Below are 22,095 nucleotides of genomic sequence, written 5' to 3' on the forward strand. Positions count from 1 at the left end.
CCCACACCCAGACCCCGCTGCCAAGCTCTATCCCACAGCCAGACACCCTCCCCCCCGCTGAGCCCCAACCACATTCACCTGGACCCCCCTGCACAGTTCCATTACTATTGCACCCAGAACCCCCCAACAAGCCCCTGTGCATCCAGATCCCCCCACACCTGGATCCCCCCACACTAAGCCCCTCCACACTTGCTGAGCCTGCCTGCCCACACCTGGTGCACCTGGCACAGAGGAGCAGGGCCCTGGTGTGTTTCTGGGGCAGGGCCTGTCCTTGCGATGTGTTAGGGTTGGGTGCAGCCTTGACCAAATAACATTTGCAGAATTTTAAAATATTGTGTGCAGCATTTTTAAATTTTTGGTGCAAAATTTTTAATTTTTTGGCACAGAATGCCCTCAGGAGTAAAATATCACCCAGAGGTTACTTTAACAAGCTACCAGGGCAAAATCCATCCCGATCCAGGCCAGTACCTGCTTCTGGCTCCTTTCCAACCAAACAACTGGACCCAAATGCACACTCCAGTGGCAGCCCCAGACACGCCAGCCAGCAGGTTTATTTAGGGAGTGAATTCTCTGCAGGCACTTGACTTTTGCTGTATGGAGTCAGGCTCATCAGATTTGCTGACTCTCAGAGCCACAGGAGAAGACCTGGGGCCCAACCCGATTTCGGGGGAAGCTGAGATTAGTTTTACCTTACTAAATAGGGAAATAGAAGGAGGGAGGGAGATACTGCTGACTCCTGGACAATGAAGGGCACCAGTGAGGGGCAGTACCTTAGGCCAGGGGAATGCTGCAGGTCCCTAGGAGGGGAGGGGATGTGGGAGAAACAGGGCCCGATGCTCATGGTCACACGCACATAAGCTACAATTCTGGGATCTCCAGCTCCCTAGGATCCGCCTTCATGTTCCTGGCCCCTGAGAGCCCAGCCCCCTTGGAAGGAGGGTGCCAAGCCTTACAGGAGCAGGCGACCTTGTTGTATCTCCCTGCATCGTTTGCACCGGCTCCAACTCCCCACCCCGGGTCAGTCAGAGACAGGGGGGTGCTGATGATGGAAACCATCTATGTGGTGGTTATTACTACTTTGCTCAGAGAGCAGAAGAGGCAGGAAGGAGCTGGGGAACGGAGAGGGTTTGTAAGCCATGAAGCCTGGAGCCCCTGGCTCTGGCCGCGGCTGGTGCAGATCCCAGCAGGCAGACTGGCCAGTGTGGGAGGGAGCTGCCTCCTCCTCCCCCAGCCACGGAGCGGATCGCTTCGCTTTTCATCACCTCTCGGCAGAGCGCTGAGCTGGGAACCTGAAAAGCTCCTGAGTCACTGCCCCAGCCCGGCTGAACTGAAGCTGCGTGCGCGGGCGGGCACAGCTGCCCTTGGGCAGACCGGCTCCCTGCAGCCCCGCCCAGGACACTGCCTCGCCAAGGTGCCCCCCCCTTAGAGCCTGGGAGACATGAGTCCGGCGGGTCCAGGCCCTTTGATCCCCCACACCACTGTTTCTCATTAGCAGCGGAAACGTTTAATTCCCCCCCCCCCCATGTGTGCAGCAGCGATCGCTTTGAACCTGCCCTCCTAATTCACTCCAGCTGGCTCCGTCCCGCCAAGGCAGGGTCCCCGGGAGGGGGCGGGGCAGCACAGAGCCGGGACAGGAGCACAGCAAATATTTTCCAGAGTTTGTCTCCAGTGTCCCTGCCGCCCCCAGTCTGACCCGCCGCAGCCCCAGGGACTTTCCACGGTTCCCCGGGCAGTCTGGAGCCGATTAACCTGGTAGCCCCTCAGAACAAATCACGCGGCTCTGATCCCCCTGCCCGCCTCTGACCCTGCTATGCGGTTAAGGAAACAGGCCGGGCTTTGTGCCTGGCCGCGATGCCCGTAACCCAGCACCGGGGCATCCCGACATCCCCCTCCCAGCAGCGAGTATCGCCCCCCCGCCCCGGGCCGAGATTTGCATCGGTGATTGTGTATGTACAATTCAGCGCAGGTGCGTGCGGGGGGGAGGGGCAGTGGGAGAAGTGCCCTGATGTCCGTGCAGAGCGTCTATGTGGAGGGAGGAGCACGTGTGTTCCTGCGAGGGTGGGGATGAAACTGTCTCACTGTGTATATGGGGAGGGGGCGTGCCTGAGCCTGCTAGATGGGCTGGGTGTGTGTGGCCGTGTGAACAGACAGCAGCGTGCATCTCTGGGGGCGATGTCTGGGGGGGAGGAGTATGAGCTGGGGTGCAGCCGTGCAGTGTCGGGATGTGGTGTGCGCACCTGTGTGCTGGGGGGGCGGGGAGTGAAGAATTGGCCCATCTCCATGACTTCGAGAGTAGCAAGCCTGATCGCTGGCTCGCTGGAGGGCGGGGTGGTGTCTCGGCTGCTCCTGGGGTCTCTTCCCCGCTTTCCCTTTCAGCGAGCACACAAATACTGCAGGCCCGCGCGGACTCCCGGTATGACCCCCAGGTCACAGTCTCTGGGCTTCCCTTCTACCCGCTCTCATTGCAGCGGTACTCACAGAAGCTTAAAGAACTAAACCAACTCTTGCACCAGCGGGGAAGGGGGCTGGGCGGGAGGAGCGGAGCCGAGTCCAGCCCCCGTTGGAGCATGCGGGGTGGAGGGCGGCTCTACCCGTATCCTACCGCAGCGCCCCGCTCAGCAGGCCTGGGCTCCGGCACAGGGCGTAGCAAGCGCGTACTGGAGTCCTCGGTGGGTCAGTCGCTCTGCTCCTGCCATTCACACCCCTGGTGCGCCTGAGTCACGCTGCTTCCAGGCACAGAGCGAGTCTGTGGGCTGCTTCCGAGCAGCCGCTCGGCGCCGGCTGGCATGGCCCGGCCTCGCCCAGAGGGACCTAGGCTGTGCTGCGGTGGCTCCACTCTGCCCCGCAGAGTGCTTTGGTTTGTGCCTCTCACGTGCCCCAGGAGGCGCTGTATAGCCCCCGCCCCACAGCCCTATAACTGTCCAGCTGCCAGCCCCTTCCAGCGGGGCTGGCGGGGGAGGGGGCGATTTACAGACACTCCTGCCGCAGTGATTCATCCAAGCCCCCGGGGAGTCGGTGGAGGAGCCGGGATTTCCTGACGTCGGACACACACAGAACGGGGACTCCTGGCGAGCACCCCTGGTAGAGGGCCAGGCCTCTCTCCCGGCGCCATCCTCCCTTCCCGGTCCGCCAGCAGCGCCAGGATTGGGATTGTGCCAACTGTTGTCACAGTTTCCGGGCTTTAACCGTTCTCCCCGTCTGCAGCTCCTTTAGGCAGAGATGAGGGCTATACTTGAAGGGGATTTACAGGTCTAATTGCCACTTTAGGTGCCTGAATCCAACATTTAGATCCTCAGCCCCCTGCTCAGCTGCTTTCTAACCTTGGGGGGACGGCTAGCTCAGTGGTTTGAGCATTGGCCTGCTAAACCCTGGGTTGTGTGAGTTCAATCCTTGAGAGGGCCACTTAGGGATCTGGAGCAAAATCAGTATTCGGTCCTGCTAGTGAAGGTAGGTGGCTGGACTCAATGATCCTTCAAGGTCCCTTCCAGTTCTAGGAGATAGGATAGCTCCATTAATTTATTTTTTATTTTTTTATTTAGGTGCCTAAATCCTCTAGGTGCCTCGGTTTGCACTTGTAAAGTCCCCGTGGTGCCTAAATTACTCTTGGTGGGTATGCCCAGGGCCACCTCCCTCCTGACAGCTGGTGCCTAGCTCATACCTAGGTCCTAGTGGGCTCCTCAAACAATTCCGCTGCCTGCCTCCCCTGCGAGGCCCAATCCACTCCGGTTCTCAGGGCACCTACCAGATGGGGCGCACAAAAGTGGCAGAGACCCTAACCCCCATTATACCCAATAATCCAGTAGTTGGAGCTCTCACCCAGATTCCAATGCCCTGGGTCTAACGTAGAGTAGGGACTTCACCCCAGGCCTCCCACAAGAATTCACGAACCACCGACCTAAGGGGTATGCTGGGGCAGAGCTTTCTCTATCTCTCAGAGGAGTAGCCTATTAGTCTGTATTCACAAAAACAAGAGTCCGGTGGCACCTTAAAGACTAACATTTATTTGGGCATAACCTTTCGTGGGTAAAAAAACCCACTTCTTCTCTATCTCTGTTGTTGAAGGTACTTGATAAAAATACTTAAATACTCCTTGGCAGGGACTTGGGTCCCAGGGGAGTGTCCTGGCCACTGGGTTATGCCCTGGATTCCGTTTGCGCGCTCTCTCGGACCCAATGAACACTGAAGTATTTTATACAAAGTTGAACAGCTTCCTCAGGAGAGCTTGGGAGTACACCGATTCCTGGATACGCCTTGGCCTGCTGGTTAGCGCGCTAGCCACTGAGCTATTGGGTATAAGGGATGACACCATCTGTTTTTCCCGAGAATGGACAGAACCCTTCTCCTCATCTGGGCTCAAGGGCCCCCGCGCGGCCTGGCTGATAGAGCTTAAGGGAATTCCCCTTTCATTCAGCAGCTCCGGGTGGGTAGGGACTGGGAGTGCTCGGGTCCTGGCAGACAAAAGCATCTTTGATCTAAATTGCACTGGCCCGCCGTGGAAATGGCCCGTTTTTCAGCAGCTGGTGGGTGAGTTTAGCCGCGGGCTGTCACGAGTTTGCTGGCTCCCATGGTAGAGGCTGCGGGATGATCCCATCAGGAAAGTATGGACGCGCGCCGCGTTTTTCTTTTCAAGGAGAAATGTAACCGCATCCTCTCTGCGCTCCCCTCCCCCGTTGCCACTGGCACCCCCTGTCTCTCTCGTTCTGTGCATGGGCCCCCGCCTCCTGCAGGCAGAGAGAGCCATTCAGACTGGATGTGCTCCGCCCATCCCCCCTTTTCTGCATGGAGACAGAGGCCGTTGCTGCCTTCAGGGATTGCGGCATCTCCGTGGTTAATTCATGGCAGCTGCGCTCGCAGCTCCCCACGTGAGATGCAGGGAAGCCCCTGATCCGGAGCCTCATGTCTCAAACCCAAGTGCCGAGCGCGAATGGAACCTTGATATTTCCCTCCCCCGTTTGCTTTTCCTGTCACAGACGAAGCGTTTTTATCAGAATCTCCCTTTTCTGCAGCGCCTCCACAGAGCCTCGCCTGCGCCTTAGGTCTGCAGCCAGCTGCTGAAATGTTCTCTCCGCAGGAATCCCAGGAACAAGCGTCGCCCTATGGACCTAGTGCCCGCATGTCCCCAAGGGTCCAGCTCGGTTCTGCTCTCCTGCGGTCCCTGCCCTGCACGCGCACACTTACACAAAAACATAAGTTCCAACCAACAGAGACAGCCCCATTCTAGCGTTCGCTCTGCTTAGGGGGAGGGGAGGCGATAGCTCTGTCTCAGAGATGCCCAGTTTTTCTAGGCAGTCATTGGCACTGGAGAATGGAAGATTTTGTTGCTATGACAACGATGGTTTAAAAGCGAGAAGCGAAGAGAAATCTTTTCGCTGCAAACAGCCCCTCTCAGGGAGACAGTCTGGGCTCAGAACAAAGGTTCCAGAAATACTCGCTGGAGGGCTTCCAGCTCCCCTCCCAGTCACACATAGCTGGGCCTGGCAGCCACAGCCCATCGCACACGAAATATGTATTACTCGGAGTTCTCTGGGGTGCACACAATTTATGCTTCTCCCGGCCGCATGCCAGCAGCCTTTTAATGGGGCCGAAATAACCCTTTGAGCGGTAGAACCGCCTCCCACGCACAGTCCGGTTGCCCTCTGGCAAAGGAGAGGCGCCAGGGTACTGAGCTGAGCTGTCACCCACGGGCCCAGCTGTGATCGCAGGGAGCAATCAGGCATGTGCCCCCGTTGCTGAGTCCTGGGTTTTCTCACTCGGAATGTGCGGAAATCTGAAGGTGTGTATCCAAGAGACACCTCGGAATAGCAACGCCGGCAAACCGCAGCTTCCCGAATGAGGTCACCTCGCCCCTGCAAGCTCCAAGGCAGGGTGATATTTCTGACTGTTTTTCTAACACTTCCCGTCTCCGCTTCCGCACTACCTGATTAAACCATGAGCTCAGCCTCTCTGCAGCACCTTCTCCTCTGCCTGGAGACAAGGGAGGCAGAAGCCTGCGCTCACTCGTCCTCATGTTTTTCCTGTTAACCAGTTACTGAGAATCCCTCAGTCCTGCTTCCTCTTCCAACCCCGCCACATCTGCTTAGTGTCCTACATTCCCTCCCGGCTTGTCTCAGCCGCAGCCAAAGAGGGGTGATGTGTTTTCCTTTTGCTGCCTTTGTGGTCATGGCCATTATCCGGCAATAACCTTCTCTGAGTCACACGATGTTTTTCCTTCCCTGGCCCTTACGCAGAAGGCGCAGAGCCCTGTTTTACTTGGGCTGCTAAAGGCACTAGACCAAGAGGAGCGGAGTGTGAGGGGTCAGACAACACTAGCGGGGAAGGCAAAAGCGGTGGCCCTAAAATATAGTTTGAAGGGTTGCATGATCCTAGCGGCAGTTGCCAGACGAGATGGCTTACAGCTCTCAGCAGCAGGTGTGTGTAGCGCCTCAACCCTCCATCCCAGAGATCAGACATCTACCCGGTATGTGCCATCGGTCCAGGCAGGTTACTGGATGGCTCACTGACGATGTTCTACACCCATAAAGTCTGGCTGCTGTTCCTGGGTATCACAGACCCCCGATCCTAAAATAGGCCTGCCTGCTTGTCCTGGGCGGGCCAACAATCCCGTGCCTGCCAAGCCAGACCCGGCTGCAGTTCAGGGGTCTCTACAGTGTACCAAGATTTGGAGAGCGACAGGTGTTGTGCAAATGTAAGATCTGATGATGTCTGTGTAGCATAATGTGTCTTGTTCCTGACGCGCGGCTGACTCCGGCTGCGGGAAGGCTGAGATCCTGCACAATTAAATAAGATGTCATTAGTCAGCGTAGCACTGCCGGGATCGATAGGAAATGATGCAGATTAAACAGCAGGAGATTTTTAAACGGCACTTAAAGGGACTAGAGCCGAGCTGCGCATTCAAGGCCGGTCAATGGAGTGAACACGTATCGACGTTCCATTTACTGCCCAGCCCCTGGGGAGCCACACAAGGGGCAGGCTGCCTCAGCGAGCCCAGTGCGAGCCTGAAAGGGGGAGAGGCTGTCTCACAGAACCGGGGAGACCAGATGGCGGCAAAAGGCCTCGCCCAGCCCCTGACGGAATTCAGCGGGGAGAAAAGTCCCCAGCTCCAGACACCAGCCTGTTGAGTCCCCACGCCAGACTGCCCGCTGCCCCACAGACACGTGACAGGCCAGGAGACCCTCGCTGGACTCTGTTGAAGTGTGTGTGGGCGGGGGGTTGTGCGGTGAGTTCTGACAATAAAATTGCAGCGTGCGTGAGACGGTTCTCTGGCTGTCCACAATTAGCTCCCTTGACCTTTAGCTGGGAGAAGCCAGTGTCCCTGCGTCAGTGCGATTTAGAGCTCGTTATGAAGCAACCGCAAATCTGAGGCCAAAGCAGAGCAAGAGGGCAGGGCCCTGGCGCAGAGAAGCTATACAGGCGCAGCCGAGGAGAGAAGTGGGGATGGGCGACCCGTATAAACAGCTAAGGAAAGAAATCAGCTAGATCAAACCGAGCCTCTCCTTCCTGTCTAGTTGTAGCATCATCGGCATTTCGCAACAGCTTACACCATTCCTGCTGTGGCTGGACAGAACCAGGGCAGCCACGACACGATGCCTGCAATGACCGTCACTATCGGCCACCTCCAAATGCCCAAGGAGCCCAGCGCGCTGAGTACAAACCAGAATTCCTGAGAGCAGAGGGGCAGGCACCCTCAGGCACAGGAAAGGTGCTGCCAGCCGGGGCAAGACGGTACACTTGAGATGGCAGAAGAGAAAGAGCCTGACATTCCTCGGGGGCTTCCTTTCTCCCCACAACTAGCCAGTCAGAGATTCGCCCCCGTGGCCAGGCCAGGCCCTAATTCTGGGAGCCTCCCCCCTCCGGCTAGGGGATAGGCTGTGAAAGGTGTCAGCCACCCAGGGGTGCTAACAGCCCATCCCACCCAGACGTTCTCGGAGGGCTTATGAGCTGGGGGGGGCAATTGGCCGGGGCCCCACGCCCCAGGGGCGCGACCGCGGTCGGGGCTTCAGAAATGTACAAGGCGGGGGGGGGGGGGGGGCACCTTTGATTTTCGGGGGGGGAGGGGGGGGGGGTAATGCCGGCCCTGATCGCTTGTGAAATGTCGCTGGTGTGCTCTGAAGTTAGACACTATTACAGTCAGTGCCTTGGGGACACAGGTGTGGGAGCGGGGTCCTGTGTCCCTCGTGTTACCTTTATTTCACCTACGGTGCCTTTGAGGGTAGATCCAGGCACCTGGGGGCTTTGGTCCAGAGCCTCTCAAGTACTTAGCTTAGGCTCTTACAGGACAATGAAATAAATGGGAATTAGGTGCCCACATACTTTTGAGGATCTGGGTCTTTCAGATTGAATCCAGCCCCCCCCCCCCCCGTTTATCTGTGGCAGGGAGGGGTCTTCTGGGGACGGGCGCCCTTTTTAATGGTTACTGCCCCCGTTAGACTGGCACCAGCTCATTGCCACGGCTCAGACTCCGCAGACTCGCCTCTCACATTAATTCTGCTCTAGCTCAGCCACGAGTTATCGACCGAGTCCATCCGTCCCTGCAGCCCAGACACACTCACTCGGCCTCTATGCTTCAGGCTGGCGCCTGTGACCAGCCGGAGCTTTGAGGCTCAGGTTCCCCTCCCCCGCCTCGGCTTCGCAGCTCACATCTGCAGCGAGCGACTCCGCTCTCCTCTCTGGCTGCCTCTGAGCGCTGCTGCCTAATCCAGGCCCTGGGCCCCCCTCACAAGCAGCCCCGGCAGGCAGCAGGAAAGCGCTCCAATGCACGTGCTCCCGGGCGTTCAGCCTGCCCGGGCACAGCGGAGGCACAAGGGCAGGGCCGTGGGACTCTTTCCTTGCACCCAAATGACCGGGTCACTCCGCGAGGGTTCCTGATGCACGGGTCGTTCCCCCCACCCCCGCCTGATGTCAAGGCCCCTGCGCCTTAGGGACAGAGGCGGGGAAGAGGTGAACCTGGGCACGCAGAAATCTACCTCTCCGAAGGGCGCGCTCCAGGCTGAGTCCCCCAGCTGAGAGAGAGAGAGAGAGAGAGAGTGTGTGTGTGTGTGTGTGTAAAAAAAAATAAAAAGCACCTATCCGTGATGGGGTTGGGGCGGCGGCACAGGAGTCTGTCATTCATGGGGTTGGGGCCAAGGGAAAACAGCATCCTGCCAGTAATGGGGGAGAGGGGAGCATAAATCCTGTCAGTGATGGGGGAGGGGGGAGAATAGCACTGTGTCAGTGATGGGGGAGGGGGAGTGCTGGCTCTGCAACTGGGGTGGGGGAAGAGAATAGCACTGTCAGTGACTGGGAGGGGGGATCAGTGGGTCCTGTGATTGATGGGGGATGGGGAGTGCTGGGCCCCTCTGTGATTGGAGGGGGGAGAAGGGGAGGAACAGTGGGTCCTGTGATTGATGGGGGATGGGGAGCACTGGGCCCCTCTGTGATTGGAGGGGGGGGGGGAAAGAGACCCCCTGTTAGGGAGGGAGGAGGGGGGGGGGCAAGCACCCGGCCAGGGACGGGGGAGGGAGAGCACTGGGACCTGTCAGAGATGGGGAAAGGTGAGCATGGGCCTTTCATTAACAGGGGACGGGGAGGGCTGGGTCCTGTCAGTGATGGGGGTGGGGGAGAGAAAATCACTCTGTGACTGAGAGGAAATGGAGGGGAGGGCTGGGTCCTTTCGGTGATGGGGGACGGGGAGAGAAAAGTACCCCATGACAGATGAGGAAGGGGATTAGGCTGGGCCCTGTCATGTCACTGTTGAGGGATGGGGGAGAAAAGCCCCCTGACAGTGATGGGGGTGGTGGGCAGAGGATGCTTTCAAGGATGGGTATAGGGAGGAGGGAGTACAGCTCCCTACTAGTGATAGGGGATGGGGAGCGCTGATCCCTGTCAGAGATGGAGGAAAGTGAATACTGGGTCTTTCATTAACAGAGTAGGGGAGTGTTGAGCCCTCTCCATGTTGGGGGAGCAGGAGTGTAGGGCTCTGTCAGTGATGAGGAGAGAACAGCACCCCATCAGTGATGTAGGAGGGGGAGGGCTGGGCTTTGCCACTGATGGGGGAGAGGGAGAGGAAAGCACCCTGTGACTGATGAGGATGGGGAGGCCTGGCCCTGTGACTAATGGGGGAGGGGGAGTGCTGACCCCTGTCAGAGATGGAGGAAGGTAAGTGCTGGCGGCTGGGTCTTTCATTACCTGGGGAGGGGAGCGCTGAGCCTTCTCAGTGTTGGGGGAGGGGAAGAGTTGGGTTTTGTCAGTGATGGGAGAAGGGGAGAACAACACCCTGTCAGTGATGGGGAGCGCTAGGCCCGGTCACTGATGGGGTTGTTGTGGTGGGAGAACATTGGGGCCTGTCAGTGATGATTGAGGGGGGTGCTGGAGCCTTGTCACTGACAGGTTGAGGTGGTGATGGAGGGCTGGTCCCTGTAACTGATGGGGATTGGAGTGTTGGGGTGCTGTGCCCTGTCAGTAATGGGGAAGGGGAGTGGGGGATGTTGGTTCCTGTCAGTGATGTGGATAGGGGTGGTGGAGGAATGCTGGGTCCTGTCACTGACGGGGGAGGGCGCTGGGGGAATGCTGGGCTCTGTCAGTGACTGGGGAGGGGAGTGGAGAATGTTGGGCCCTGTCAGTCATGTGAATAGGGGTGGTGGGGGAATGCTGGGCCATATCACTGACTGGGGAGGGGGCTGGGGGAATGCTGAGCCCTGTCAGTGACGGGGGAGGGGGCTGAGGGAATGCTGTGCCCTGTCAGTGTGGGAGAGGGTTGGTGGAATAGCACTGGGCCTTTTCACTGCTGGTGGTAGAGCTGGTGGGGTAGCAATGGAAGCTGTCACGGATGACTGTGGGGTTGGTGGGGGAGCACTGGGCCCTGTCGAGAGGTGAAAGTAAGCCGGTATGCCCCAGTACAACATACCAGCAAGAGCCGGTGCGCCGTACCAGGGCGGCCTGGCTTCCCCAGGTGGCAATTAAAGGGCCTGGGGCTCCCAGCAGCAGCTGGAGCCCCAGGCACTTTAAATTGCCGCCAGAGCCCCGCTGCTGGAGCCCTGGGGTAGTGGCAGCGGGGCTCCGGGGGGGTTATTTAAAGGGCCGGGGCTCTCGCTGCCTCTACTGCCCTGGGCCCTTTAAATAGCCACCGGAGCCCTGCTGCCGCTACCCCAGGGTTCCCAGCTCTCTCCCAGCGCTCTGCCACGATTACACAGCCATGTTAAAACGGCAGCACTTTAACGTTGCCAGTGTAGACTAGCCCTAAGTTTGCAGTACTTAGAATGCTGTTACTCCCTTCACTCCACGGATTCCCCTCAGGGGGCTGTCTGCATTCCTTGTAGCTAGGGTGACCAGACAGCAAGTGTGAAAAATCGGGACGGGGGTGGGAGGTAATAGGAGCCTATATAAGAAAAAGACCCAAAAATCGGGACTGTCCCTATAAAATCGGGACATCTGGTCACCCTACTTGTAGCCATGCTTTTCCAGGGGCCACAGAGGCCAGGAGACCAAGCACCAGTGCTCAAGGGATAATTCACAGTTTTCACTACATTACACGGGAATAAACCCTGCAGCATGAGCCTCTGTATCAGTTTCTGAAGGTTGAATGATAATTTACTATACCCATTCTAGTCACCTAAGTCTGCAGCCTAGACACAGCAGTCACATAGAAAGTCAGGCAGGCAGGCAGGCAGGCAGGCAGACAGATAGACTCTCTCAGGAACAACTTTACAATCAGTTCAGAAGAAACCATTTTATTATTTTTTCCCAAAGAAAAAAAGCAATATAAATATTAGAGTATAAAACTTGCGTGTAGCACATTGAACATTGGTCTATATGGATATAAGAAGGATATAAGCATTTATATAATATATAAGTATAATTCAATATTAGACACATTGAAAGGACAAGTGTGTTTCAGTTCACATACACTTAGAGCACAGATCACACAGAAAGAAGATAAAGAGAAATTGAAAATACTGATGTCCACAAGTTATTTACTGAGATAAAAATAACACACCACTAGTACAAAACACTCTCTACACTACCTCAGATTGCTGATTAAAAGGAAATATAAACACTACAATTCATCTACAGTACTTCTAGAAGGGTCACATAATAACTACATTAGTTTGTATAAGCCTTACTAACTGTGTAAACTGTTTCTAGTGCAGCCACCGCAGAGGGTGACTGGGATCAGTACAAAAATCATACACAGACAAGTTCTTCGCATAGACAAGTTCTGTTTCTCTAGACACAAGGAGATAGCAATTGGCTAACGAGGCATCAGTTAGTGCACAATGCTCTGGTGAATACTGCTGGAGGCTGGGCTGCATCAGGCCAGGCAAGCACACTGGCTGCTTGGAGAAAGTTTAACCTGAGTGATCATAGAAGGCTGGATCTTCTCAGGTGAGTTATTCATTAGAAGTTAAAACAATCCTGGCATCGCTATCCCTGTATCTTTGTCCTTGCCTTCCCAGGTCCGTCCCACTTACTTTGATATGGGAAGCCAGCCCAGTGTAAAGGGCATCCCCCTTCTCTAGCTGAAGAGGGGCTTAAGGGTACAATACAGCCTTCCTCACTGATTAGGTGCTTGTGGGGACTCGATGCCAAGCTGACTCGATGCTAAGGGCACACTGCACGCTCTCTCTTTGCTGTGTCTGGACCTACAGTGAGCAGAGTACATAGCTACAAAGGGTACATAGTGGAGAGACCCTACTTCCTGACAATCCTATTCTATCAATGTGGTAAAAATCCCAATACCAGTGGTACCAACAACAAGGCAAAGTCTTGTCCACATTTCTGACTAAATCCAGTGGATTTTGAGTCACATCTAATTGGTTGTGTACAGTTAGAGTCTGGGCTGGAATGAGTGTGTGGTCTGGCAGTATCCTTCACGGTATCAGAATCCTACCTCTTAGTCACCTGACTGACCTGGGCCTTCCTGTGAGCATCTCCAGAGAAGCTCTCAGGCTCACTGGCTTTGCAGTGAGTGGCATGTGCTCAGCTCCAGTTCTTGGTTCCCTTATCTGTGAGTATGGTCCCTTGGTCTCATCAAATCAACTGTCAGTTACTGAGTATCCAGTTCTGAAGGCCAATGAACAAAGGCTGTTCCTTGGCTGCTCTGCATAGACATGGAATGTGCAAATCTTATCACTGCTCTAGGCCAGAGCAATGACTCTTTATAACACATTGTGCCACTTATTACTGAACCCCACTCCCAGATAGACACTGCTTGGCCTGCACTGAGACTCACTTATCTGACAGTGTATTTACACCATGCTGTACATGCATGCAATGATGACTTCCCTAGATCTGGTGGAGTTAGCTGTCCTACTGTAGATGTGAGGTGAGTATTTTGCATGCAGTTCAATGTGCAGAAATGTGAAGCATTCAGTCTCTATTCCATACAAATAGATCAGAGTTTATTCTCTGATAATATCATTCCTTGGTATGGACTTAGTTATTTCATTGCTTTAAGGAGCTGCAGCTCCTTGTTCTCACAGCCGGGGACTTAGACTTTCTTAACTTTAGTTCCAGGAAAACATTAACTGTACATATAAATATTTACTGCAAAGAATTGAGGAGATGAATTTGCTCTTTAGTAGCCTCTAAATCAATATGGACAGGTTTTGTATAGCTCAATAATGCTAGTGGCATGCTCTGCACTTAGATCTTTTCCACTGCAGTTTGAATGCATTCCCTGTCTCTCAGACATCATGATTTTTGTTTCATATTTCAGGCCATCACCGGTCACACTTAAAAAAAAATGTTTAAAATGCATCTTAGCCTTATTCCCATAGGCTCATGCAGTGTAAACACTTATTTCTTTTAGGATAATAGGTAAACAGGAACTGAAGCACTCCCTACCAACTTCGTAACTAGGAATCCATTTCAAGGTTACTCAGGGTCAGATTCACTAATGGAAAGTTAAATATCAAAATCTGGAACATGGGTTCTAATCTGGGGAACTTTTTTTTTTAAATGATCTAAGGTATATAAATTAAAAAAAAATCCATGTTACAATTATTTACACTGGGCAAAGCCAAGTACAAGCCTCATGGCTTTCTTGGACCATTCTGGAGCAAACCAAATCCAAAGACATGTTTAAAAGATTTTACATCCTTGCACATTAAATTACCCAAGTGATAGTATAAAATATTAGTTAGTATTAACAGGGCACTTGGTTTTTGTTTTGTTTTGTTTCCAATTATTTTTCATCATGAGGACTAATAGTAGGAGCCCCTACTCCTAGCTCTGATGATGACATACATTCGTTGTATTTCCTGCTTTTTCATCACAAAATTCACATTCATCCTCTATCCTAGGCTGTGATTTGGGGGAGTGCTGGAGGGGTCTGCCCTGTTGGTCTAAGCTGCTGATGGTCTGTCAATTCTACTTCTTCTCCTTCTTCCCAGACTTCTTCTTGTTTCCACCTGAAGAGCCTGAGCTCTTCCCATCTCGTTTACCTGAGGAGTTGGAGAGGGTGGCAGTGCTGCCGGGGATGTACACATTCTGCCTGTAGTCAGGGACGTGCTGCAGTGTGAACTGGGGGCCATACCTGGTGCTGAGGCCCATAGTGCCGGCTCCTCCTCCCAATGTAGAGTTCCCATCAGCTGCTTCTGCACAGGGAACAGGAGGGAAGACCATTAATATCTACAAGGGTGAAATCTCAACTTATTATTAATTATTCCTATTACAGTAGAGGCTTCAGGCATCAACCAAGATCTCGGGGCCTTTTGTGCCAGGCGCTCCACAGATATATAGTGAGAGAAAGTCCCTGTCCCAAAGAGCTTGCAATCTACATAGACAAGAAAGACAATGTCACATGGGGGTCAGTGGGAAAGTCAGGCAGTGAAGCCAGATCTCCTGAGTGCTAGTCCAGAGCTTCAATCACAAGATCATCCTTAGATTGTGCAAAACTGTAATGTTTCATAAGAGGATGAAGGGCAGATACCAAGAGGAGCAGATCTGTTCAAAGGCTCTTGGCAGAAAGGGGGTGATTACAACATGGGAACAGAATGGGAACACAAATGAATTACTACTGATGAGCCACTACACTGACAGTAAAATGAGTTTCTTTGGATAAACAGAGGTAACTTTCTAAACCAAAATATCAGCGCCTTCTATTACAGGAGGATAACTATTTATCAGAGCAGCACAAGACCTGCTGTCGCATGGGTGTCAGGAATAGAGCACAGAAGGCATACGGGGCAGCAGCAGCAGCTCCAGTAGTGCATATCTAAGAATGGGGAGCAGGGCACAGGGCCAGGGAGGTGGGAAAGCAAGAGAACTCCTATCAACAGTTAAAATCCTTACTTCTCCCTCTCCAAAAAAGCACTCTCAAAAGAGAGGGGGCAGAGGCAGGTCAGTTCCTGGAGTTGGAACAGTTATTTTGTGCTCCCTGATTAAATGGGGAGTGCAGCATCTGATCATCCCATCCCTGTTTCTGTTCAGGACACGTTGCTGCTAGTAATGGTGCTGTCATTTACATGTTCAGGACAGTGCACTAGGAAGGTGATGGAAAGAAATCCTATGGGCTAATCTGATCTTATTGCTGAACTCTTAGGTTTGGAACACCTACCATTTGCCAGTCTGGTATTGGCACATCAGTCTTTGTTGCATGGCTGCTCTAGACCCATCACTAGCTAGCCTCAAGGGGCTAACGTAGTCACACTTTGCTCCCTGCCTGACAAATTCAATACCTTTCACCTTGGTATACATTTGCCACCTAATATTCAAAATACTTTCCTTCCCCATCCAGAGAAACCAGAGCATTATAAAGGTATTTAAACCAATTACTCAAGCCATAACTATTATGCACTAAGAAAATTCCATCACTGGGTAATGTCATATGTAGCAGTTCTTTCTAACCACTTTAAACCTGGCCCCAGTATTGCTGTAGCCTGGGTCTAATTTGGAGAGTAAAATATGTGGGGTAATAGGAAATTCCTATAATGCAGCAGCACTGAGTGGTCTGGGGAAGTTGAGCATAATGTGATAAATACAGCTGCAATAGCTTCTGTCATGGTTCTGTGCTGCAATTCTAAGCTGGGGAGCAGAGCATAGGAGGGAGGTAGATAAGTAGAAGGATTCCTGTAGTGCTGATATTACAGGAGCAAAGCAGGGCACTCCTCTCATGCTGTAATGCTGACTTGAATAGAATGCAGGAGAGAGAGATGGAAGTGGGAAAAGGGGGAAGAACTTCTGTAATGCAGGCTGTGAATCACAGAGCACAGAGAGGACTTGGGGAAGCTGGAAATTCCTGTAATAGTTCAAGGAGTGGCTAACTCACAGGAGTCACCATGCGCATGGTTACCTACCAGAAGTGATCTAGATCAGAGGTTCTCAAAGAGTGGCCCATGGACCATCATTTGTTTGTGGAATTTTTCCTGATTAGCCATGGAACATTCTGAGATCCATGTACTGGGGGACTGGGTATTTAGGAGGAAAGTTTTTTCTAACAAAATAGTCTGCAGAATGAAAAAAACTGGATAATCACTGATGTTGGTGACTCAAATGCCCCGCTGGAGAAGAACTCTGTTAGCTCAAGAACACCTTGGAGCAGTAAGGCAATCTGTACCCTTGCACTAGCTCCATCTTCCCCCTAGCTCAGGAATCACATGCAAGATGGACATACTTTATCAGTTTTTGGGGGAGAAACCAGCTAGGGATAGAATCAGCACAGGCACCACTTCCCTGACTCTCTCCTGATTACTGCTGAAGTCACTGGGTTAATAATGGGTCTACAGCATCATCCAACCCAGTAGTATTAGGTGCTTATCCTTAAATAAATCATGCATGGGAGCTACCTGAATAGCTACTGACCTTGCATTCAATAGCACAGATCTGATCTGGAGACTAGAGATCAGTGGGGGTGATAGAGCAAGACTGAGCACTATACGATTGTCCTGCCCAGAATTTTACCCTCATTGTTCTCCTTTCTTCTTTAATCTTTCTTTCAAATTGTATTTTTAACCTTCTTTTACTTTAAAATATTTGCCTTGCTTTTAAAAAAAAATTGCGCAAATGATCTGTGTTCTGCTACTGAAGATGATCAGCTGGTGATGGAGACCTTAATGCTGGCACCCAGCCAGCTCCCACTTGGGGATCCCCTGCTCCCCTGTAACATGGTACCACAATAATGGGACATATTTGCACTGAACCAAATAGGGTCTTGTTTGTAGTATTCTAAACAACGGGTTTTCTTGTTGATTTTTAGCAGTAAAAGGAGAAGAGGCCTGAAGTGTCAGAGGAACGCAGTGTAAGAGCCCAGGGGACAGTGCACAAGAACTGCTAGTGGAAGCTCACAAGGACTTTGTAAAATACAAAACCATACTGCAGGGAAATGCCATTTTGGACTCTGGTGTGAAATTGGTCAGGCTCTCTAGTGGTTTATGATTTCCCAGCTGGATTATATAGTCTTGGGATACTTGGCTATGTTTCTCTTTAGAACTGATTCCTGAAATTGGGTAGCATTGCTTTTAAGAGTCTGTATGGGGGCAGAGGGCATATACATGTTAATTACATTTATTGCTAATCCACAAAGCTAACTATTTATTCCTTGGTTTTATAGTTCACTCCATGGAGAGTGTTTAAACATCTTCTACCTTCTCATTGTTTTAAAACATACTCAGAGACCTGTAATTGTTAATCTCAACAACAATTAATACACTAGTTCATTAACACATCCTTCAGGTGCTTCAAAGTGTTCATGGGTGAACTAAACACTTTAGACACAATCTCGGATTTGACTGCAGATGAGATAACTGCTTGCAGGTTGATTCTTATTTCATTCCACGCTGAGGGGGTGGGGAATTTTCTCTGTGCTGATTCACTTCATTTCAGCTGGAGACAGACTGGCTGGGGGAGGGGACTTTGCAGTTTTAAGTATGTGTTTTCTGTATCACTTTAAATAGAGCATTCACTGAGGACACAGCAATCTTTCTCCTCAGTCGTCATATCATTGCTAGTGACCTACCAACCCACTTCTGTGTCATAATGTTACTAAGGGCTTGTCTACACTACCGCGGTAGTTCGACGGCTGGCAATCGAACTTCCGGGTTCGATTTATTGCGTCTGGTCTGGACGCGATAATTCGAACCAGGAAGTGCTCGCCGTCGACTGCGGTACTCCACCTCAGCGAGAGGAGTACCGCGGAGTCGACGGGGGAGCCTGCCTGCCGCGTGTGGACCGCGTCTGAACCGCGGTAAATTCGAACTAAGGTATGTCGACTTCAGCTACGTTATTCACGTAGCTGAAGTTGCGTACCTTAGATCGAATTGGGGTGTTAGTGTAGACCAGGCCTGAGAGAAATCATCCCAGCTGCCTGTTGAAAATGTACAGTATTGCAGGCCTTGTGGACTGAGGGGCAGGGGGAGGGGCAGTAATCAGGATGCAGAACAGGTTTCCTAGATGAAATAAACATCAGGAGTCAGCATGGTTTCCAGTGAGGAAAGTGTCTGTGAAGTTCACAGGCTGCCTGAGGAGCCAGTTTGCCCAGTCTAAGGCCTTGTCTACACTGTCACTTTACAACGCTGCAACTTTCTCACTCAGGGGTGTGAAAAAACACCCCCTGAGCACTGCAAGTTTCAGCACTGTAAAGTGGCAGTGTAGACAGTGCACCAGCGCTGGGACTCCCCTCGTGGGGGTGGTTTTTAGCTCTCCCAACACTGGTGCCGCAACTACAAAGCCACGTTAAAGCGCAGCCGTGGCAGTGCTTTAACGTTGCTAGTGAAGACATACCCTAAGAATCACCAGTGAGCTCAATGTGCTGTTTTTAGTTAACACAAAATTACAGGTGAACAGCAAGACAACAGATATGTTTAATTCAGCACTAAGCTGCTTTTCTGCAAGCAGAGTGTTTCAACTACTATTGGCTGGTAACAAGTCTTAGAGTTTGTATTCAGTCATTTATCAATACAAATTCAAGTTTGCTGCAGGTCTGAATAACTTTGTACAGAGACATACATAATAGGCTGTCTATATAGCTTCAATGAGGAGTCCTTGTGGCACCTTAGAGACTAACAAATTTGGGCATAAGCCCAAATAAATTTGTTAGTCTCTGAGGTGCCACAAAGACTCCTTGTTGTTTTTACTGATACAGACTAAAACGGCAACCATTCTGAAACCTATATAGCTTCAGATTCCCTGACACTCCTGTAAGGTAACCTCCCTTTATACTGCCACTTACAGTAAATTGTCTGGAGGCTCTTATGGTCAAAGTAAGATGAGGAAAATAAATTAAATTATCCAGGATCTTAGTTTAGACAAAAATAACCAACTCATGTCTCTGTTTCTTTTACAAACTGAGCTCATCTCTGGCTAAGACAACAAGCTTTAGGGGGCTTATCACTTGAGCACTTGACATTGCGGCTGCTGTTGGGGCTTTCAGTAAACCAAATATAGAGACCTTTATTTAACAATGTATAGTGCAGCACAGAAAGCCATGCCTCGGGTTGCAGACAGGTGGTGTCTGAAAATCCAGGCAGGACTATCCTGTGCTTTATTTCACTCACTTTTTCTATCACCACAATCAAAGCAGATTTTTCTTCCTCTACACATTGCATCATATCAATTTAGATTTTATCCAAAACATTTTAAAGGGAAAGTCCCTAGAATTAGATGCCATCATGTGTCTAGCAGCATTTAGTCCCTGCTTTAAAAATGATCTTGGGGTATTCCTCAGTCTGCAAAAGGGTAAATCACTTCAGACTCTCAGAAGCCCTGACTTTTCCAACTGCTGAAGAGCTTTAGGCCCTTCAGATTGGGTGTGTAAATGGAAGCATTTCAACTGGATAGCAAAGCTCAGGTGTCACAGCACCAGGGGTCAGGGACTGATGGTTGGATTAGTCTTCCCCTCCCTGCCCTCACCCCCACCTAAACCTCCATATGCTAGAGAGAGAAAATACAAAAAGAAGGGATGAAATCTCTGAGGTGCTGTTATCATAGGCACTGACTCTGTGGGTGCTCTGGGGCTGGAGGAAAAAAATAGTGGGCGCTCAGCACCCACCGGCAGCCCCGTGATCAGCTCCTCCCCCTCCCTCCCAGCCCTCCCACCCAGCACAATCAGTTGTTTAGCAGTGTGCAGGAGGCACTGGGGGGGAGAAGGAGGAGTGGGGGCAGGAAGTGGCAGAGGGCGGGGGTGGGCGTGGGATCGGAAGGAGGTGGGGCAAGGGCGGAGCAGGGGCAGGAAGAGGTGGGGGAGGGACAGTGTGGGAAGAAGCAGGACGGGGGTTTCGGGAAAAGGGTGGAGTGGGGCGGGGTCTGAGGTGAGCGGGGGTTGAGCACCCCTCGGGAACTGTGGAAGTAGGCGCCTCTGGCTCTTATTGTTAGAAAAGAGACTCTATAAAAAAACACCTTCTTCCTCAACAATGAGTTAGATCTGCTGCCTTTACTGACGGAAGGTGCGTGTTTATACCCTGCCCTCAGGGTAGCCCTGCAGAACCCACACAGCTAGGGAGAGTGAGCTGGTGGCTAGTCTGCCTGTCATCAATAGAATCGGAGGCAAGACGAAAATCTTCACGTGGTGCTCCCGTTACAAGTTAATGATTAACAGAACGAATGTGGTCAATAGGCTACTGGACATCGATTTGTCGCTCTCCCAGTATGATTACTGGGAAAGGAGTCCAGGAGAGCTGGCTGTATTTTAAAGAATCCTTATTGAGGTTGCAGGAACAAACCATCCGGATGTGTAGAAAGAATAGTAAATATGGCAGGTGTGACAGACCCAGACCAGTGGGGTACAGGAGTCTGGTAGAGGGCAAATATACTGGTCACTGGATGAGTAGTTTTCTGTTCCCTGAGTGACCAGAGCAGGGGCTGCACTAGAGTAATCAGGAACCTGCTAGAACCAGTTAAGGCAGGCAGGCTAATTAGGACACCTGGAGCCAATTAAGAAGAAGCTGCTAGAATCAATTAAGGCAGGCTAATCAGGGCACCTGGGTTTTAAAAAGGAGCTCACTTCAGTTTGTGGGATGTGTGAGGAGCTGGGGGCAAGAGGCGCAAGGAGCTGAGAGTGAGAGGGTGTGCTGCTGGAGGACTGAGGAGCACAAGCGTTATCAGACACCAGGAGGAAGGTCCTGTGGTGAGAATAAGGAAGGTGTTTGGAGGAGGCCATGGGGAAGTAGCCCAGGGAGTTGTAGCTGTCATGCAGCTGTTACAGGAGGCACTATAGACAGCTGCAGTCCACAGGGCCCTGGGCTGGAACCCGGAGTAGAGGGCGGGTCCGGGTTCCCCCCAAACCTCCCAATTGACCTGGACTGTGGGTTCTTCCAGAGGGGAAGGTCTCTGGGCTGTTGCCCAACCCACATGGTGAATCTCTGAGGCAAGAAAATCCGCCAATAAGCGCAGGACCCACCAAGATAGAGGAAGAACTTTGTCACACAGGCGACCAACTTGGCTTAACAGTGAAATTCTTGCTGATCTTAAACACAAAAAAGAAGCTTACAAGAAGTGGAAGATTGGACAAATGACCAGGGAGGAGTATAAAAATATTGCTCAGGCATGCAGGAGTGAAATCAGGAAGGCCAAATCACACTTGGAGTTGCAGCTAGCAAGGGATGTTAAGAGTAACAAGAAGGGTTTCTTCAGGTATGTTAGCAACAAGAAGAAGGTCAAGGAAAGTGTGGGCCCCTTACTGAATGGGGGAGGCAACCAAGTAACAGAGGATGTGGAAAAAGCTAATGTACTCAATGCTTTTTTTGTCTCTGTCTTCACAAACAAGGTCAGCTCCCAGACTACTTCACTGGGCAGCACCGTATGGGGAGGAGGCGACCAGCCCTCCGTGGAGAAAGAAGTGGTTCAGGATTATTTAGAAAAGCTGGATGAGCACAAGTCCCTGGGGCCAGATGCACTGCATCCGAGGGTGCTAAAGGAGTTGGCGGATGTGATTGCAGAGCCATTGGCCATTATCTTTGAAAACTCATGGCGATCGGGGGAGGTCCTGGATGACTGAAAAAAGGCTAATGTAGTGCCCATCTTTAAAAAAGCCAAGAAGGAGGATCCGGGGAACTACAGGCCAGTCAGCCTCACCTCAGTCCCTGGAAATATCATGAAGCAGGTCCTCAAGGAATCAATTCTGAAGCACTTAGAGGAGAGGAAAGTGATCAGGAACAGTCAGCATGGATTCACCAAGGGCAAGTC

The 22,095-nt window shown here is 51.9% G+C and overlaps 1 protein-coding gene and 1 pseudogene across 1 annotated transcript in view; both read right to left on the reverse strand.

The window, feature by feature from the left end:
- Positions 1-9,236: 9,236 nt before the first annotated feature.
- LOC112114878 lies at positions 9,237-14,267 on the reverse strand (annotated as a pseudogene).
- Positions 11,686-22,095, reverse strand: part of LOC112114879 (protocadherin Fat 4) — a 190,395-nt gene continuing 179,985 nt past the window's right edge. Inside the window, 1 exon segment of the mRNA XM_029913746.1 lies at positions 11,686-14,573. Within this exon segment, the coding sequence (XP_029769606.1) occupies positions 14,347-14,573 (227 nt within the window). The 3' untranslated portion in view covers positions 11,686-14,346.

The sequence above is a fragment of the Terrapene carolina genome, unplaced genomic scaffold (assembly GCF_002925995.2).
Source record: "Terrapene carolina triunguis isolate 2854851 unplaced genomic scaffold, T_m_triunguis-2.0 Scaffold838, whole genome shotgun sequence".
NCBI lineage: Eukaryota > Metazoa > Chordata > Testudines > Emydidae > Terrapene > Terrapene triunguis.